The sequence below is a fragment of the Syngnathus acus genome, chromosome 8 (assembly GCF_901709675.1).
Source record: "Syngnathus acus chromosome 8, fSynAcu1.2, whole genome shotgun sequence".
Lineage (NCBI taxonomy): Eukaryota > Metazoa > Chordata > Actinopteri > Syngnathiformes > Syngnathidae > Syngnathus > Syngnathus acus.
Window position 1 is genome coordinate 4,249,085 of NC_051093.1, and position 16,202 is coordinate 4,265,286.

General features: G+C 46.8%; 3 protein-coding genes across 9 annotated transcripts; all 3 read left to right on the top strand.

The window, feature by feature from the left end:
• The first annotated feature begins 225 nt into the window (after window positions 1-225).
• On the top strand, window positions 226-7,679 carry ezh1 (enhancer of zeste 1 polycomb repressive complex 2 subunit). Of its 5 annotated transcripts, none has more exons than XM_037257414.1 (20): window positions 226-776; window positions 1,530-1,713; window positions 1,805-1,933; window positions 2,005-2,127; window positions 2,374-2,779; window positions 2,997-3,099; window positions 3,348-3,511; window positions 3,611-3,702; window positions 3,771-3,866; window positions 3,903-4,020; window positions 4,802-4,986; window positions 5,065-5,156; window positions 5,249-5,277; window positions 5,356-5,481; window positions 5,929-6,107; window positions 6,247-6,342; window positions 6,427-6,508; window positions 6,578-6,658; window positions 6,772-6,856; window positions 6,968-7,679. In XM_037257414.1, the coding sequence occupies exons 2-20, from the start codon at window positions 1,534-1,536 to the stop codon at window positions 7,026-7,028; spliced, it is 2,427 nt and encodes an 808-aa protein (XP_037113309.1). In that variant the 5' UTR covers window positions 226-776; window positions 1,530-1,533; the 3' UTR covers window positions 7,029-7,679. The 5 variants fall into 5 exon arrangements, with proteins under 5 accessions (XP_037113309.1, XP_037113312.1, XP_037113308.1 ...); XM_037257417.1 differs by having other exon boundaries at window positions 3,771-3,851; window positions 3,897-4,020; XM_037257418.1 differs by having other exon boundaries at window positions 230-776; window positions 2,374-2,491; window positions 2,564-2,779; window positions 3,348-3,520; window positions 3,771-4,020.
• Window positions 7,680-9,192: 1,513 nt separating this feature from the next.
• soul5 (heme-binding protein soul5) lies at window positions 9,193-11,317 on the top strand. Its single transcript, XM_037257424.1, has 7 exons — window positions 9,193-9,292; window positions 9,425-9,484; window positions 9,811-9,892; window positions 9,970-10,090; window positions 10,363-10,502; window positions 10,728-10,891; window positions 11,094-11,317. Coding segments are annotated over exons 1-7 (657 nt in total). The 5' UTR covers window positions 9,193-9,290; the 3' UTR covers window positions 11,182-11,317.
• Window positions 11,318-12,197: 880 nt separating this feature from the next.
• nr5a5 (nuclear receptor subfamily 5, group A, member 5) lies at window positions 12,198-16,197 on the top strand. 3 transcript variants are annotated; one of them, XM_037257420.1, is made up of 7 exons: window positions 12,198-12,422; window positions 13,255-13,370; window positions 13,429-13,570; window positions 13,880-14,583; window positions 14,938-15,057; window positions 15,137-15,284; window positions 15,849-16,197. In XM_037257420.1, the coding sequence occupies exons 1-7, from the start codon at window positions 12,311-12,313 to the stop codon at window positions 16,094-16,096; spliced, it is 1,590 nt and encodes a 529-aa protein (XP_037113315.1). In that variant the 5' UTR covers window positions 12,198-12,310; the 3' UTR covers window positions 16,097-16,197. The 3 variants fall into 3 exon arrangements, with proteins under 3 accessions (XP_037113315.1, XP_037113318.1, XP_037113316.1); XM_037257423.1 differs by having other exon boundaries at window positions 15,137-15,240; XM_037257421.1 differs by having other exon boundaries at window positions 13,260-13,370.
• Window positions 16,198-16,202: the final 5 nt, after the last annotated feature.

A 16,202-nucleotide genomic window follows, 5' to 3' on the forward strand; every position in this document is an offset into this window, starting at 1 on the left:
TTAAAGTACAGAAAACACGCCACGTCCAAACAGAATAACCCGTTGGAATGTATCGCTTTTCTCCTTTCAGACAGAAACGGCGATTCTCGTGATGTACATGAAGGCACCATTGGCCGGAAATAAGTTCTTCGACGCGACAAGCTACATGTAGCCTCGCTCGCCCCCTAGAGGAGGATTGCAGAACGATAATTTGAGTGTTTAGACGACTGCGAAAAGCAGCTGCTGGATCGCGTCCAACTTTTCTGATCGATTACTAATAATCACACATTAAGCTAGTCTTTATGGCCAGCTTCACAGCAAGAAAGTAGTGTTTGTGACTTTGAAATGTGATCTATTTCTGCCGAGTGTCTGTCTACGATTAGTCTCTGGCGTTAGAGGAGGAGCTGGCTGCCCCACGCACGACACTTTCTCCATTCCCCAGACGGCGCAAAACAATTTAGTCATAAATCCTCCTCCCCTGACCCTCGAATACGTCACCGCCGCTGCTGCTGCTGCTGCTGCTACTACTGACGCCTCTGCTGCTCTGCCAAGTGCGCAGCTCCGTGGACGCCCCCCCCCTCCCTCTCCACACCCCCACCCCACGACAACAAGGTTAGCCCACAGCAGCAGCAGCATGGCCCCGCAGAGCCGCCGCCGAGGGATCGCTCGGACATTCAACCGTCGTCATGCGGACACCGAGTCTGCGTCACCCCCATAAACGAGGACGCGCGCGCTACCAATCCTCACGGGATCATCTCTTGGGAGTATCCATTCGACGAACACGCGTGAATTTGAAGGTATGTGACGATTACTGCGATGGATGATGACGGGTAGAGGGGTTGGTTGGGGGGGGGGGGGATTCCACGCGCGAGTGTGCGTGACGCAGACGTTGGATGTTGCGCAGCTCGTTTTCACGCATCTTCAGCGCGCACGCAACTTAAGCGAGGCACATGAACACAAGCACGCACGGAGCACTACGCACTTTTCTTCTGACCGAGGCACGCCCACTCGCGACCACTGTGCGTGTTTCTGCCGTGTTAAGTCCGTGCACGAAACGAGCCAGCGTTTGCCAGCCCTGGCGCACTGTTTAGCAAGCGGCCCTACAGCGACAAGAAGACTTTTAAACCCTTCGCAGCCTTTTAAATGGCCACGAAGGCTTATTTTACTCCAGTGACACGTTTGTTTGTTTTGCCGTCACAAGAGGGCGCTGTTTCCCACAGACAAGAGTAGGCGTTAAAAGGTCAGCGTTGACGCAATTAGGATCAGGACGAATGCAAATATTTTATCTTCAGTTGGACGATGTCTGTTATCAATGTAACAAATGAACAATGTTAATGATGTTGTCGTTTCTTCAGAAACTCGTTCTTTGCCAGATGTTTCAGAAACAGTCTGTTTCTATTTGGCCAATATAAACATTTTACTAACACCACCATAAGTGTCAAAATGAAGAAAGATGTCAAGGGAGGTGTACCTAATATTATGACCACTAATTGTCAATCAACCTCAACTGTTCAGACGTATTTCTTCTGTATATTTTCTTTCAATACAAGAACCATGGAGGTAAACTCTGCTGAAGCTCCTACCCCGGCCGTCGCTGCTCCGCCCACCCCGAAACCTCAACCGCCCTTATACCTCAGCCCCGCCCACAGCCTGCTGGAGTGGCGTCGGCGGGTCAGGTCCGAGTACATGCGCCTCCGCCAGCTGAAGCGCCTCAAGAAAGCAGAGGAGGTCAAGGTGGGTCATGCCCTGCTTGCTAACTGCGGCATTCCTTTCTGCACCGCCTGTGTTTTTAAATATTGCTTTTGGCTCCGTTTTGTGTTCACAGGCCGTGTTTGTATCTAACCGGGTCAAGATCGAGAAACAGACCGGCATCCTCAATGAGGAATGGTCCAAACTGAGGATCCAGTCGGTGCCCTTGTCGTGCTCAGGCCCCGGCCCGGCGGCTAGTAAGAAGGTAAGAAAAGATATTGAACCTAAACGTTTGAAAATATTTGTCCGTTTGGAACTAAAAAATGCTTCTCGCAGATGTGTACCGTGGAGTCGGGCTTCCCGGGGTTCAAAGTTCAGGCCGTGGCCATGACGCCTCTGTCGACAGTGACGGGAATTCCCTTCATGTACTCCTGGTCGCCTTTGCAGCACAACTTTATGGTGAGCACACAAACGATGCCCAACCCACCAGGTCAAAATATTAGGTACACCTGCGCCCACTGAAGCCATTAAAGTGCTTTATTCCAACATTGCGTAGGTGGACCTAATATTGTGGACTAGATTTTCGAAGCTCGGTTCACACGGATTAAAAGCAAAGCGGGTCACGTGATACTGCTTCCTAAAAATAGTTCCATTCTTTTTTTTTTGTTCAATCGATACAAATTGTGAATGTTTGGTTTGTGATAGGTGGAGGATGAGACATTCCTGCACAACATTCCCTACATGGGCGACGAGGTATTGGAACAGGACGAGGCCTTCCTGGAGGAACTGATTGACAACTACGACGGCGTCCATGGCGACAGAGGTGCGTTTTTTCTTTTTTTAAGCCACCATTCCTTGACATCTACTCTGCTCATATTGCCTTATCGCCTCCCAGAGGGGGGCTTCATGAGCGACGAGATCTTTAAGGAACTGGTGGAGGCCTTGAGCCAGTACTCTGACCACGAGGACGAGGAGGAGGAGGAAGCGGCGATGGCGACGGCAGCGACCGAAAAAAAGGAAGATGAACGAGCGATGAGGCGCAGCTCGAGCGAGGGCTCAGAGGAGACCAAAGCGCCGTTCATCCGCAGGAAGAGGAGGAGCACTGTGGAGGGTGAGCGAGCGCGTGACGTAACGACAGACTTTGTCCCGTGCGAGCGGCACAACAAGGTCGCCACTGTTTGTCCGGTCACCATGCCACTGCCAGCGCCACGCCTGGCCTGGACATGCGGCCAACGTGTCCCTCGCTTGCTTTCTGTTTGAACACAGAGCAGTTTTCCTCACTATGAGATCACCTTTAAAAATATATAACTAACAGAATGTCCCCACAGTTCGGGACCCGTCTGGCAGCAAGAAGATCCCCAGCGACAAGATCTTCACCGCCATTGCCTCCATGTTCCCGTACAAGGGCACCACAGAAGAGCTGAAGGAAAAGTAAGGGGGGGGGGGTGACCATCTTGGTGGCGCAATGCTGAATGGGGCCGTTGCTTAGTGTTCGCCACGAAGAGGCAAACATTTGGGAAGGGAGGTAATAATGACAACCCCCCCCCTCCCATCCGCGCTGGGTTCCTCAAAAGAGCATTTGTAGCATCCTGAAAGAGGTCGACAACAAAGCAAAGTGGCTCAAATGGACTCGAAAGGTTCTCTTCTCTTTTCACCTATTTATTTTTTGGTTTCTGTAGGTACAAGGACCTCCTGGAACCTCCCAGCCTGGTCAAGCTGCCCCCCCTCTGCACCCCCAACCTGGACGGACCCTTTGCAAAGTCGGTGCAGCGAGAGCAGTCGCTGCACTCCTTCCACACGCTCTTCTGCAGGCGATGCTTCAAATACGATTGCTTCCTCCACCGTAAGATGGGTTGGTTATTTTGGGATTTTAGTTCTGACTTGGCACTTTTTAAGAGTACACAAAAGTCCGAATATGCTAAAAGTGCGCTTGTTTGTTTAGCTTTCCATGCAACACCAAACGTGTACAAGAGGAAGAGCAAAGAGATCCGAATGGAGACAGATCCGTGCGGCGCCGACTGCTTCCTGTTGCAGGTGCCTGTCGTTCGCTCGCGAGCTTTTCTGCCGCTGCGTATGGCTAACTTCTCTCCTCTCTGGCGAAGAAAGGGGCTAAAGAGTTTGTGGATCAGAACATGTTGCGCTCGCGGAGGTCCCGGAAGAAGCGCAGGCAGCAACAGCAGCAACAGCAGCAACAGCAACAACAGCAGCAACAACAGCAGCAACAACAGCAGCACCAACAGCAGCACCAACAGCAGCAACAGCGGCCCGCCAGTGCGAGTTGCCCTGGACCGTCGGGCTTTGCCGAAGAGAGCAAAGATGGAGAAAGCGACCATGAAACGACATCATCCTCAGGTACAATCCAATTGTTTTGACCCGTTTTGGATCTATGGCAGCAATTGTGGCTCCCCCTCGTGGCTCTTAAAAGTACCAGGTGCAGACGCAGTTATTTTAATAGCTGCGTGAGTCAGCCCATGACTCTGAAAGAAGCATCATTTACCATAAGCCCCCAAAAGCTCCCCTCCTCCCGCTCCCCCCTCCCTCCCTGCAGCTCTTTTCGAAGAGTGACATTTGGCAGCGGATGACAGCCTCCAAGTTAGACCGTCCTTGGCATTCTGGCCAAGCCAAATCAAGACTTTGGCATGCCTGGGCCCCAACATAAACACTTCCTTCCACTCATTCCTATTGACATCTTCATGCGGTGAACAGTGGGAGGCAAATAAGTCAACCCCCCCCTCACCGGAGGACTCTCTTTCTGGAAGTCACGTGCGGCCTCAGCAGACGCTCACACATTTCGGGTTGGTGTGTGCGTGTGGGAAACAGATTGCTTAGCAGATTAATAAAGACGACAGAACACGCTGCTCCGGCATCGCTGCCTTCAGCTTGTTGCCAAGCAACATTCGGCGCGTGCAAGTGCGCGAACAACGCTTATGTTGTTTCCAAAACAAAGTCAACGGTCGCGCGTGCGTGGCAGAAGCAGCAGTACGGCACATTCGCAATGCTGTTGTGCGTTTGTACCGTGACGTTTTTATTGCGGAACGTCAAATAGTGGCCTCCGCGCTTAAAGTCAAAGTCATTCATCTGTTTTGCGCTTTTGTTAATCTGTGCTAGTCAAACGTGTGCGCGTGTATTACAGAGGGGAATTCGCGCTGCCAGACCCCGACCAAACTACGGCCGGCCGACGACGAAGCCGAGCAGCCGACGTGCTGCGCGGTGGAGTGGAGCGGCGCCGAGGAGTCGCTTTTCCGGGTGCTGCACGGCACCTACTTCAACAACTTCTGCTCCATCGCCCGCCTCATTGGCACTAAAAATTGCAAGGAGGTAAAAGGTGACGTGATTGCGCAATATGACAACACAGACAGACGATTGGACATTATGTTTTGGTTTAATGTCTCCCAGGTGTACGCTTTTGCGGTGAAGGAGGCACTCATCCATCACGTCCCCCTGGTGGATGGAGGCATCTCGCCGCAGAAGAAGAAAAGGAAGCACAGGCGAGCGAGCAGCCGCTCTTATTTGTGATCAATTACGGACGCAATAAAATCATTCTACTCAACTGTTATATTTTTTTGTCCCTCCAACGCAGGTTATGGGCAAAGATCCAGCTAAAAAAAGGTACGTCTGACACATCACGGCACAGCTATTTTTATCCACTTCCCTTTCCGATTGCTTGTCTGTGCTGTGTCATTCCAGATAACTCGTCCAATCAGGTGTACAACTACCAGCCATGTGACCACCCGGACCATCCATGTGACAGCACCTGCCCGTGTGTCATCACCCAGAATTTCTGCGAGAAGTTTTGCCAGTGTGAGCACGAGTGTAAGTTTTTGACACACAGCTGCATTTGTAAGAATAAATTAGCTTCTTCTGCAGCAAAAAAAGTCGTTCCTACTTTTTCTACATTCTACGTGTTGTGATTCAGTCAGCCCACCGCCCTCCTTCCTTCCACGCCAGACCCTCACACCGCCTTTTTCCCGTAGCACAGGGCTAATCGAGGCCAAACAGGAAGTTACAACTGTGCGCTGTAAAAGGCCTGGAGGGGAATCAAAGAGCCGTGACGGGCGTCGTGCCTGATTTACAACATCAGCTCCAATGTCAGCAGCGCAGTTCCGACAGCTATGGCTAAACAATGCCGCAGATGGAACGTTTCAATCCAGCTCCGATTAGCCAGACGGCAGACGTTTTTCTTTCCGCTTCTGCAAACTTGTCATGGGGCATTTCTGCCAGCAGAGGTCCTCGTCACTCCCTACCAACTCTGCTTTGCAGGCCAGAACCGCTTCCCGGGCTGCAGGTGCAAGACCCAGTGCAACACCAAGCAGTGTCCCTGCTACCTGGCCGTGAGGGAGTGCGACCCGGACCTGTGCATGACCTGCGGCGCCGCCGACCACTGGGACAGCAAAGGGGTCTCGTGTAAGAACTGCAGCATCCAAAGGGGCCTCAAAAAGGTAGTCGCAACACGCACTACGCTATTTGGTCACTTCAATAAAATCTTTTGTGGTACATGTTTGGTAATTACAGTTACAATTACAGTGGATTCGAGTCGGACCCTTGCGGTACGCCTACTTACATTTGTACATTTGACAGCACCTTCTGTTGGCGCCGTCAGACGTCGCCGGGTGGGGCACTTTCATCAAAGAGCCTGTGCAGAAGAACGAGTTCATCTCAGAGTATTGTGGAGAGGTAAAGTACAGTGCAAAATCGCAAAAACTGCACCATCACGCCATTCCAGGCAAGATTTAAAAATCTCCTGTTTCCATCTCGCAGCTCATCTCGCAGGACGAGGCCGACCGACGAGGAAGAATCTACGACAAATACATGTCCAGCTTCCTTTTCAACCTGAACAACGGTAAGTATTCTGTCTGGCGACGGTCACATCGCCATCCTGAAGCCATCCTAACGCCTTCTCTCTCTGCAGACTTTGTCGTCGATGCCACCAGGAAGGGGAACAAAATCCGCTTTGCCAATCACTCGGTCAATCCCAACTGCTACGCCAAAGGTAATCGCTTTTCATTAGAAAAACCTTGCAGGGGTGTGTAGACTTTTTATATCCACTTTAGCCAGATAGACTTTTAAAAGCAACTTCGAGTGTTCACCGTTTAACGTTTGCAGTGGTGATGGTGAACGGAGACCACCGCATCGGGATCTTTGCCAAGCGGGCCATCATGCAAGGAGAAGAGCTTTTCTTTGACTACAGGCGAGTGGCGTTAAAAACAACTCACAAATATTGTGAGCGAAAATCCAAACAGGCTGTGGTGTTTCCCTGGATTCTTGCCTTCTGACTGCGGCTTTTGGCTTCCTCCCGCAGATACAGCCAAGCGGACGCCCTCAAATATGTCGGCATCGAGAGGGAGGTGGACATGTCTTAGCCGCCCAGCGCAATACACAAATACTGCATATCCTGACCTTAACGTCTGCTAGCGCCTCCGCTAACGTCTCCACTAGCAACTCCGTCCCATCCCGCCTCCCTCTGCAGCATGGAATGTTGGCTCCGTCCTTCAAAAATAAGAGCCTCAAAAAAAAAAAAAAAAAAGCAGTCACTATCTCCTCGGTGTCCCTTCCTTTCATCCGACCAAATGCACGAGTGTCCACGTCACGCTTGTCAACTTGATACTATTACAGTAATCCGTGTCGCAAAAGGCTTTTGCTTCGTGCTCACTCCGGGCCGTACTCGTAGTGTCCGTTTAGTTCCAGCGAGCGCGAACGTGCATGTGCTGTCTCTCGGGTAAATAGAAACCAGTAAACGCGTTTAGTTGGCAGTATTTTGCTTCACAGTGTTGTCGTCACATGACGCCACAAGAGGCTCAAAGTTGTGCAGTTATGTTAAAAATAGTATCGTAGGCAAGAAACCGACTGACTGAATGTAACCCGGAGATGGCGGTGAAGAGATCGCAGTCATTTTTGTTAAAGGGGGCATGTTATGGAAATTTGACTTTGTAATGGCTTGTATACATATAGTTGGGCCCTTTGAGTGCCTGCTCATCCATAAATTGTGGAAATTAAAGTCAAGTAAATCTTGAGTTATCTGTGTATTTTTGAAAATTTGTTCCTGGGCAGGCCATTTGGAATTTTAGCAGAATTTTGGAAAACACAACTACCGGTTTTTGTTGAGTGGTTCTTTAAGCAGTTATTAATAGATGAATGCAGTGAATGTCTCCATGGTTCCACACAAAAGTACAAATTAATATTAGGCCCATACTAAAAAATTTAAGTTGTAAGTTCGTAAGTTGATTTTATGAGGAAAAAAAAGACTAATGACGACCTTATACCGTCAATGTTGAAACAGCGCCCCCTGGTGTGATATACGAATAAAAGGCAAATAGTTTACAGCACTTGGTACTTGCCCCAAATGTTTTACAGGTTTTAATCTTAAATAGCAAAACGTAAGTCTGTTTGGTTTTGTTTCAAATAAAAGCTGAAAGGACAAATGTGGTCGTTTCATATTTTGCGTTTACTCCTGCGACCACTAGAGGATGAATGGGGGACTACATTATTATTTTCAGTATGATGGCGTGCAAAGAGGCTCTTTGGGGCATTTATGAAGGGCAGGGAGGGGGGGCTAAGTATTGTCAAATGTTCTGTACACTAAGCTAAAGATCATAAAAGGTTTTGGACAAAAGCGGGTGAAATGGATCACCGACTAGGCCTCTCTTTATGTTGTAACAATGAGTTCCAGTAAGTGTAACTCAATCCTGTGCGGACACACTCATAAGATTAAATAAGATAAAAAATCAGCAGTACTGACTGATTCTTTAGTGGCTGTGTTGTGGCAAATCAAAATAAAAATCAAGTTTAACTTTATGTTCTTTTATCATTTTCTTCACAGAAGCAATATCAGGTTCCAGTGTGGGAACCCACTCGTGGGTTTTGTTGTTTTTGTGAGTGAACACAAAAAAAAGGTATCACAAAAGCTTCAATACAAGTTTTGTCAAGAACAGATCCCGCTTGGAGAAACCTGCCATGGATTAGCGGAAGTTGAATGTTATAAAATGTCTCAAATTGCAGCAATCTAATTTAACAATCTATTTTACTTTGACGTATTTTATTCAGTGTACTTCTATTCAGTCTTGCCAGGTACCTGACTTGTCTCATCTTATCACAGTCTAGTCTTGTCATGTCATGCTGACTTCTTAATCTTTTGTTACCGTCTTATCTTATCCAATCTTGTCTTATCTTATCACATCATATGTGGTTTTGATTTTTTTCCCTGCCTTTAAAATACTCACCATAACCATAAATCATGCCTGCAACTGAAACACGACTGAAAAATGTTTATTACTTTAACATACACAATTTTAAGTGAAAGCCAGTACTTCAATATTATAAACTAAAATGTGAACATATTGTGCCAAGCATGTGACATCATTACTAGCTTAGTGATAATCACTGTACAAAAGACAGTCAATTAATAGATGAATGGTGTGCAAGTACAATGAGTGGCAATGATGTTGTGCCGTGTTGCATTTCAGCAGGTGTCACGTGTTATTTACAGCACGCATGTTTTGCTCCCCCCCCCCCCCCCCCCCCCCCCCCCCCCCCTTGTATTGTCTGGACTTTCAGGGTGTGGCCACTTTTCCTTTTATAACTCGTCTTGGGATCTTTTGCGCCACCGCACCAAACTATCTTCCGCCATGTAAGTATTCAGACGCATTCTTCTTGTCGTAAGTGGACCGCACATTACGTAGTATAAATAAGCATTTCTCGATATTACCGGAGTTCTAACGAAGTGAAAACTATATTTTTTGTTTTAATCGTTTTATTCCAGGTTTCTGCTTGCAGGACTTGTTGGCTGCCTGCTTGCGCTCACAGCTGAGGCCAGAGTCGGGTAAGAATATTTTCAAGACATTTAGAGATAATATTGCCAAAGTTGTGCAATATCTGGAACGGGAAGTGTAATACGACAACAATACGAGTTTAAGTGATTAGGTGAACACGCTCCTAGGTCAAAAACAATTATCTAGTATCTCAAATCATCTCACCCCATTGAAATGGCTGGAAGTGACATTAATCTGTTCCAGCTTCCCCCAAAAACTAACAAAAATGTTTGTAAAAGTGTTTTAGTCAGATACTCTAAAATGTTGTACTTTATAAAGCCTCTCTTGGGAAGAATTGTGCAGAAAAACACCAAGCATCGGTGCCTTGTTGTCACAGGAACTGCTCTGACCTCTCATTCATGACCGAGACAAATCAATGTATGCTGTTCAAGGTCATGTGCAAGACTGATAAATATGAGGTGAGTGACTATTACTATGTTAACGGATAAAAACAAAACGTTGTCCACTGTGGGATGCCGACTGTGTCTTTCACTAGGTGCGTCATTACGAAGCTGCCAAGTGGGTGTCAACCAGAGTGTCCTCATGGTCCATGGATATTGCCTGTATGAAGGGCTTTATGCGGCTCTATCGCTACATCGATGGCGAAAATAGGAATGGTGCGAAACCTCGTATATAAGTGCTTGCCTGTACAAAGATCATCGACAAAATGTTGACTGCAGTGAATATAAAAAGTCTATCCACACATAAATTAATTCCAGATGTTCCAGTAGCCTTTTCCTAACTCTTTGATTTGAATTGAAGATTTATAATTCCTTGCACCTTGTCAAGGTGCCTTGACTATAAACAAATCCTGTCATCGGAACAGGGGTGTGTAGACTTTTTCTATCCGCTGTATTACCTTCAATGCTCTGTGTGCTCAATGCTCCAGGACAAAAGATTGAAATGACGTCACCAGTTCTAATCAAGATAGGCATGAAGAAGTGGTTTTGGGAAGAAAAGGAATTCATAATTAGCTTCTTGCTGCCTATGGAGCACCAGGCCTATCCTCCAATGCCAACCGATTACGAGGTAATTGTATTACGATCGAACAAAATTTAAATATTAGAGACCCCTCACGCGCCCCTATCGGTGCATGTGCTCACTGCTATTATCATTTGTGGCGTACGCAGATGAAACAGAAGAATCTAAGCTAACTGTTGTCTTGTCGTTTAACAAAATAACTCATTTTGGGATAGATGCTGTCATTTGTCCGATTGTCACTACGCACCCCGCTTGACTGACATCGGCCCGCAGGTGTTCTTCTACGATATGCCGGCTGTAAACGTGTACGTTCGGAGTTACGGCGGGTGGTTGAACTCGCTGAGTGACTGTCATCACAGTGATGGCCTGATGTACGACCTGATGAAGGTCGGCGCTCGCTTCAAAGACGACTGCCACTACGGCGCCGGATATAACAGGTCATTTTTTTTATATGTATATCACGTCACACATTGAGGTTGAATTGTGTGGGACGCCTTCTAGTGGTCTGCGAAATAACTTCTTAAGTACAGTATAATTCTGTTTAACTTTTTAGTATATTACGTTTAATTTTTAAGAAGTGTTTATACTTTTTTGGGAATGAAGCCTGTGTCTTGCTTTTGACATGTGTGTGTGCTACAGCCCCATGACAATGTGGGAGAGGCACAATGAGGTGTGGGTGATCACCGAGGACGAACCAGTTTGTGGGAGCAGCGAGGAAATGGACTGATGCTTTAACGTCGGCGCACGTTGTCGCTTTCAGACCCATATGTGAGACTGGGTCCGCATTTCAAATAATAAAAAAAGAATAGCAATAATCTTCTTTTCACATAGAGGTATCAATAAAATTACGAGTTTGCAATTGATCCTTGTCATGTCAGTATGATTGTAAAACATGAATTATTATTACTATTATTAGTAATACATATTGCGTAGTCTTGGTAGTAGTTTCCTGCCATGGGAATGTTTAGGGGAAAAAAATAGATCCATAAAATATGGGGATATTTTTAAAGAGCCTTTGATACTTGCTACTGTGCAAGTGTACTTAATAAAGTGTCTGGTGAGTTAGGCTGTTTATAGCCACTAGAGGTCATCAAAATGCTCAGTAAATCACCTCTGACCCTGTGTTTCATAAATAACAAGCTGGCTTTTGCTGAGTTTTAAGTACATTTTTAAAAATAACGAGACCTTTTTTGCACTCTGTCTGTCACGATCTCAAGTATGATGAGTGTGAAGATTTAATTCAAGTTTGAGAAGTATCACTCAAGGCTTGTGTCGTTGAAAGTGTTTATTATTTTTAATGCAGTATATTATTTTATAAAGTATAGTTATTATAGAGTGCTATTATATAAAAAAGATAACATTTTATTTTTTGGGCAGGAGGATAGGATGAATTACAAGAATTACAAGATGCTTTTTGTACCATTTCTATCAATGATGGAGGGGTTGTTTCGTAATGCGCTTCCTTGGCGACTCCATAAACAATACACAATACAAAGGCACAAAATGAAGATATGACATCTGTGAATGGCCACAATTTGCAGCGGTGGTGAGTGTTATCTTATCGCGCTTCCAGCGCGAGAAGAAATGGCTCACTGACTTCACTACAGTAATATTCCAGCAGGTGGTTATACGACTGACTGTCTAGCGGACGTAGGCTAGGAGTGCCAGTCAGGAGAGTTGTTTTTTTTTTTGTTTTTTTTTACGACTACCGATCAAAGTCCACATGTGGCCCTCAAACGATTGTCAGTCCACCGGGAGCGCTCGGGGCTGCGTGGTGTGCGTCCGCTCCCCGTTGTACCTGAGACTATGAAGACCTGAGCTGACCCGACCGTGGACCTGTCGCCCCTCGAGACAATATGGACTTCCCTGATCAATTCCAAGAACAGCCGCCGCAACAGGAGCAGGCTTCTGGTGCCAAGACGGACAACTACCATGAGGACATCTTCCCTTCAGAAGAAGCATCAACGTGTGAGTAGTAACAGCGATCATGTCATTAGGTGCACCTTGCCCAGTTCAGGCCGTATTCATTCAATTTAATGCTAAGTGTAGTTTTCACGGAATCATACCGAGAGAAAACATGCCAATGACCCAAGAGGCATGTGCGTGCAAAAGTAACGTGGCTAAATTGGAAGACCAAAATGTCTGAAGCAGGTTTATAGAGCGCCTTCCATTGTGCAGATATCATAAAAGTCGACTGCTGGGTGAAAGAGATTCCGATGGAAGTCATTATCTACCGGGGCCAATGTTAATTATGTAAGTGTCGTATCTATGATGACGCATATCAAACTGAATGGTGACACATGGCTGTGTTTCACTATTGATGGGACTATTGAATGGTGAATTACTCGAATACAACACTTTTACAGTTTGTGACACAGCGCTACATAAGACACCGTGCAAAACTCTTCACTTAGCAATCATGTAATGACCATTTATGGTTCTCGCAAGTGATTCAGCAATAAAAAAATATTCTTGAGATACGGGGGGCTGTCTTCCAAGTTTTCAAGATACAAGTGCAAGCTTGAGATATCAAGCGCTGGCCGGTGGCAGGTGACTCACTTCAACTCACTTTACGACAAGCAAAGATGATTTGAGATGAGCGGAATAAATGTCAGACGGCCGAACTGCGTGAATGGATGTAAAAAAAAAAAACAGGGAGTTCCCGTTAGAAAGCACGTGTTATCACTCGCTCGGAACTTCGTCAGTTCACAACTTATCTCGGCCTGTGACGCGCAAGCAAATCTTGTCAGCTACAGCATGTATCTTTAAACTTGGTTGTGTTTTTACTGCGCTTGCTCAGCTCAGGAGTCACGGCGGGACGCGGACGCCAGACCCGAACCCGGCGAGGGATGTCCAGTGTGCGGGGATAAAATATCGGGGTACCACTACGGCCTGCTGACCTGCGAGAGCTGCAAGGTAAAGCGGACGACATCAAGCCGCATGTCAAAATGTCTAACTGGTGGCGTCTCGGCAGGGTTTCTTCAAGCGCTCCGTGCAGAACAACAAACGCTACACTTGCGCAGAGGGACAGAGCTGCCCGATGAACGTCGCCCAGAGGAAGCGCTGCCCCTCCTGTCGCTTTCAAAAGTGTCTGACGGTGGGCATGAAGACAGAAGGTACGTCTTGAGAGCGCGTGCCCTTTGTTCATGGGCAGCACCGATTTTGCTCCACTGACACGCATGTGCTCACCTCTGTATCTGGGATGTCATAAAATTCAACATGAGCACCACTTGTGATGACCCAGTTTACATAAGACGATTTTATAGTGCGGAGATAAGCTGCGTTCTTAAAAAAAAATAAAAAGCGCTGCAGCAGTACACCAATTTGACTACAGCACAATGTCAATTGAAATTAAAATCATTATTAAAATAAATTGATAAATTTGAAATGTCTAAACATTGTGTGTTTCATGCCCTGTGGGACAGCCGTGAGAGCGGACCGCATGCGAGGCGGCAGGAACAAGTTCGGACCCTTCTACAGGCAGATGAAAGAAAAAAAAGTGCACCCCCAGGCCAACGCTGCCCCCTATAGGACCAAAATGGAAACAACGCAAAGGCTTTGGCCTGCAGCTGCTAGTGACTGTTCATTCATGCGCAACCCCACGAGCGCTCCCATGTCGCCGGACGCTTTCCACCAATCACACATGTATCCCCCCTTGCCTTTAGACTGCACTATGAACGACGACAGGGTGGTCCCTCCTCCGCCACTTCCCTACAGCGGAATTCGTCACCAGACATTCCCCGGTTACCTCCCGGAGGAACTACAACCGCCTCTGGGCTACAGCCCGACTCCTTCACACTACCCCACGCACAGAACCCCGAGCAGCACGTACATGTTACGAACCCCCTCGACTTCGCCGTGCTCAAGCGTCCCATCCACCCCGCCCGGCCCGGTCGACTGCTCGGCCCCCCACGGCGCCCACTCGGCCTTTCTCGCTCAACTCCTGGAAGGGGAGCAAGACGAGAGTCAGCTATGCGCCAAGGTGGTGGCCAGTCTGCAGAGGGAACAAGCCAACCGAGGCAAGCACGACTGCCTCAACACGTTTAGTATCATGTGCAAAATGGCGGACCAGACTTTGTTTAGTTTGGTGGAGTGGGCCAGGAACAGTTCGCTCTTCAAGGAGCTCAAGGTGAACAGCTTTACAGATCATAGATGCATCAACGGAAATGTAACAGTCATGCCAAGCAACTATGTCGAATTAAGGAAATGGGCTTCATTTAGTTGGGAAACGTCAAAGTGCTTTGCCTCCATCTTGTGGCATAAATAGGCAATTACAAGCCTTTTGCTTTGGCGCTCGATTACTCGCACAGGGCTCAGTCTCAATTCACTGTAAAACTATTCTCAGGAGTATTTTTAATATTTTTGTTGATTGACTGGGGGGAAAAAGACATCCTACGTCTGAGCTACCAAATACAGTGGTGACATCTAAAGAGTTTTATTAGAATAGTCATTACCTTGACACACTTGTTCTTCTACCTCAAAGGTGGAAGACCAGATGGTCCTTCTACAGAGTTGCTGGAGTGAGCTGCTGGTTCTGGACCATCTCTGCAGACAGGTCAACTATGGAAAAGAGGGTTGCATATATCTGGTCATGGGACAACAGGTAATGGGCGCCACTCAAAAGTTTAAGAAAAAGATGTCGATTGCAAATGGAACACGTCTATCATTCTCCTCCTCCCTAGATCGAGATGTCAACCATCATTTCTCAAGCAGGAGCCACACTCAGCAGTTTGGTTACCAGAACACAGGATTTGGTGTCCAAACTGAAGGCACTCCACTTTGACAGGCACGAGTTTGTCTGTCTCAAATATTTGGTGCTTTTTAACCCCGGTGAGCTTCTCATTTCCTCAGCAGAGAGGAATGCAACAACGAATGTGGAATTACACTACGAACAATAACATAGGTTAATAGATATTACCATAAAAAGTAGTAAAATATAGCGACCGACATTAGAGAACTATGCTAGCTATGCTATGGCGCCATCTAGGGGCTTCTTGTGGCTGAAGTATGTTTAAGAATTTAATGCAGGGAAAGAAATAGTCCTTAAAGTACTTTTTAACCGAGTAAAATATAAAATAGGCATGGACATGTGACTCAAACGCCGTTACCTTGCTACCAAATGTACCGTCGTCATCTATTGCAGCAACAACTCAAATGCAATGTTCGCTAAGATTGCATTGCAAACTGTAAACAAACCAGCGTTAGCCACAGTTGTTATGCTAGTAACGTGACTTGCAGTTGCACAAATGCGGTTTTAAAACGAACAGTAAACTATATTATCAAATAAAATAACTGACGAATACAAACACTAAAGCATTTCAACTGACAGAATTTTTTTTAGGTATAACTTGAGAGATATTTGAGTAAATCTAATGTGTGTTTGTGTTGGCGTAGATGTGAAGTCCGTGCAAAGTCGGCAGCAAGTGGAGCACACGCAAGAGAGAGTGAACAGGGCGCTGATGGAGCACACGCAGAGGACTCACCCGGGACACTCGGACAAATTTGGCCAGTTGCTGCTTAGGCTGCCCGAGGTGCGCAGCATCAGCCTGCAGGTGGAGGAATATTTGTACCAGCGCCACCTGCTGGGTGATTTACCCTGTAACTCTCTTCTTACTGAGATGCTGCACACCAAACACAGCTGAGATCACTTTTGAAAACGTTGCAACTTCATATGACAGTCCAATTAAAATAGGGATTGTTTTTTTTCGTTTTTTTATTTACATGGTGACGACCTCAACCTGCTGCTGT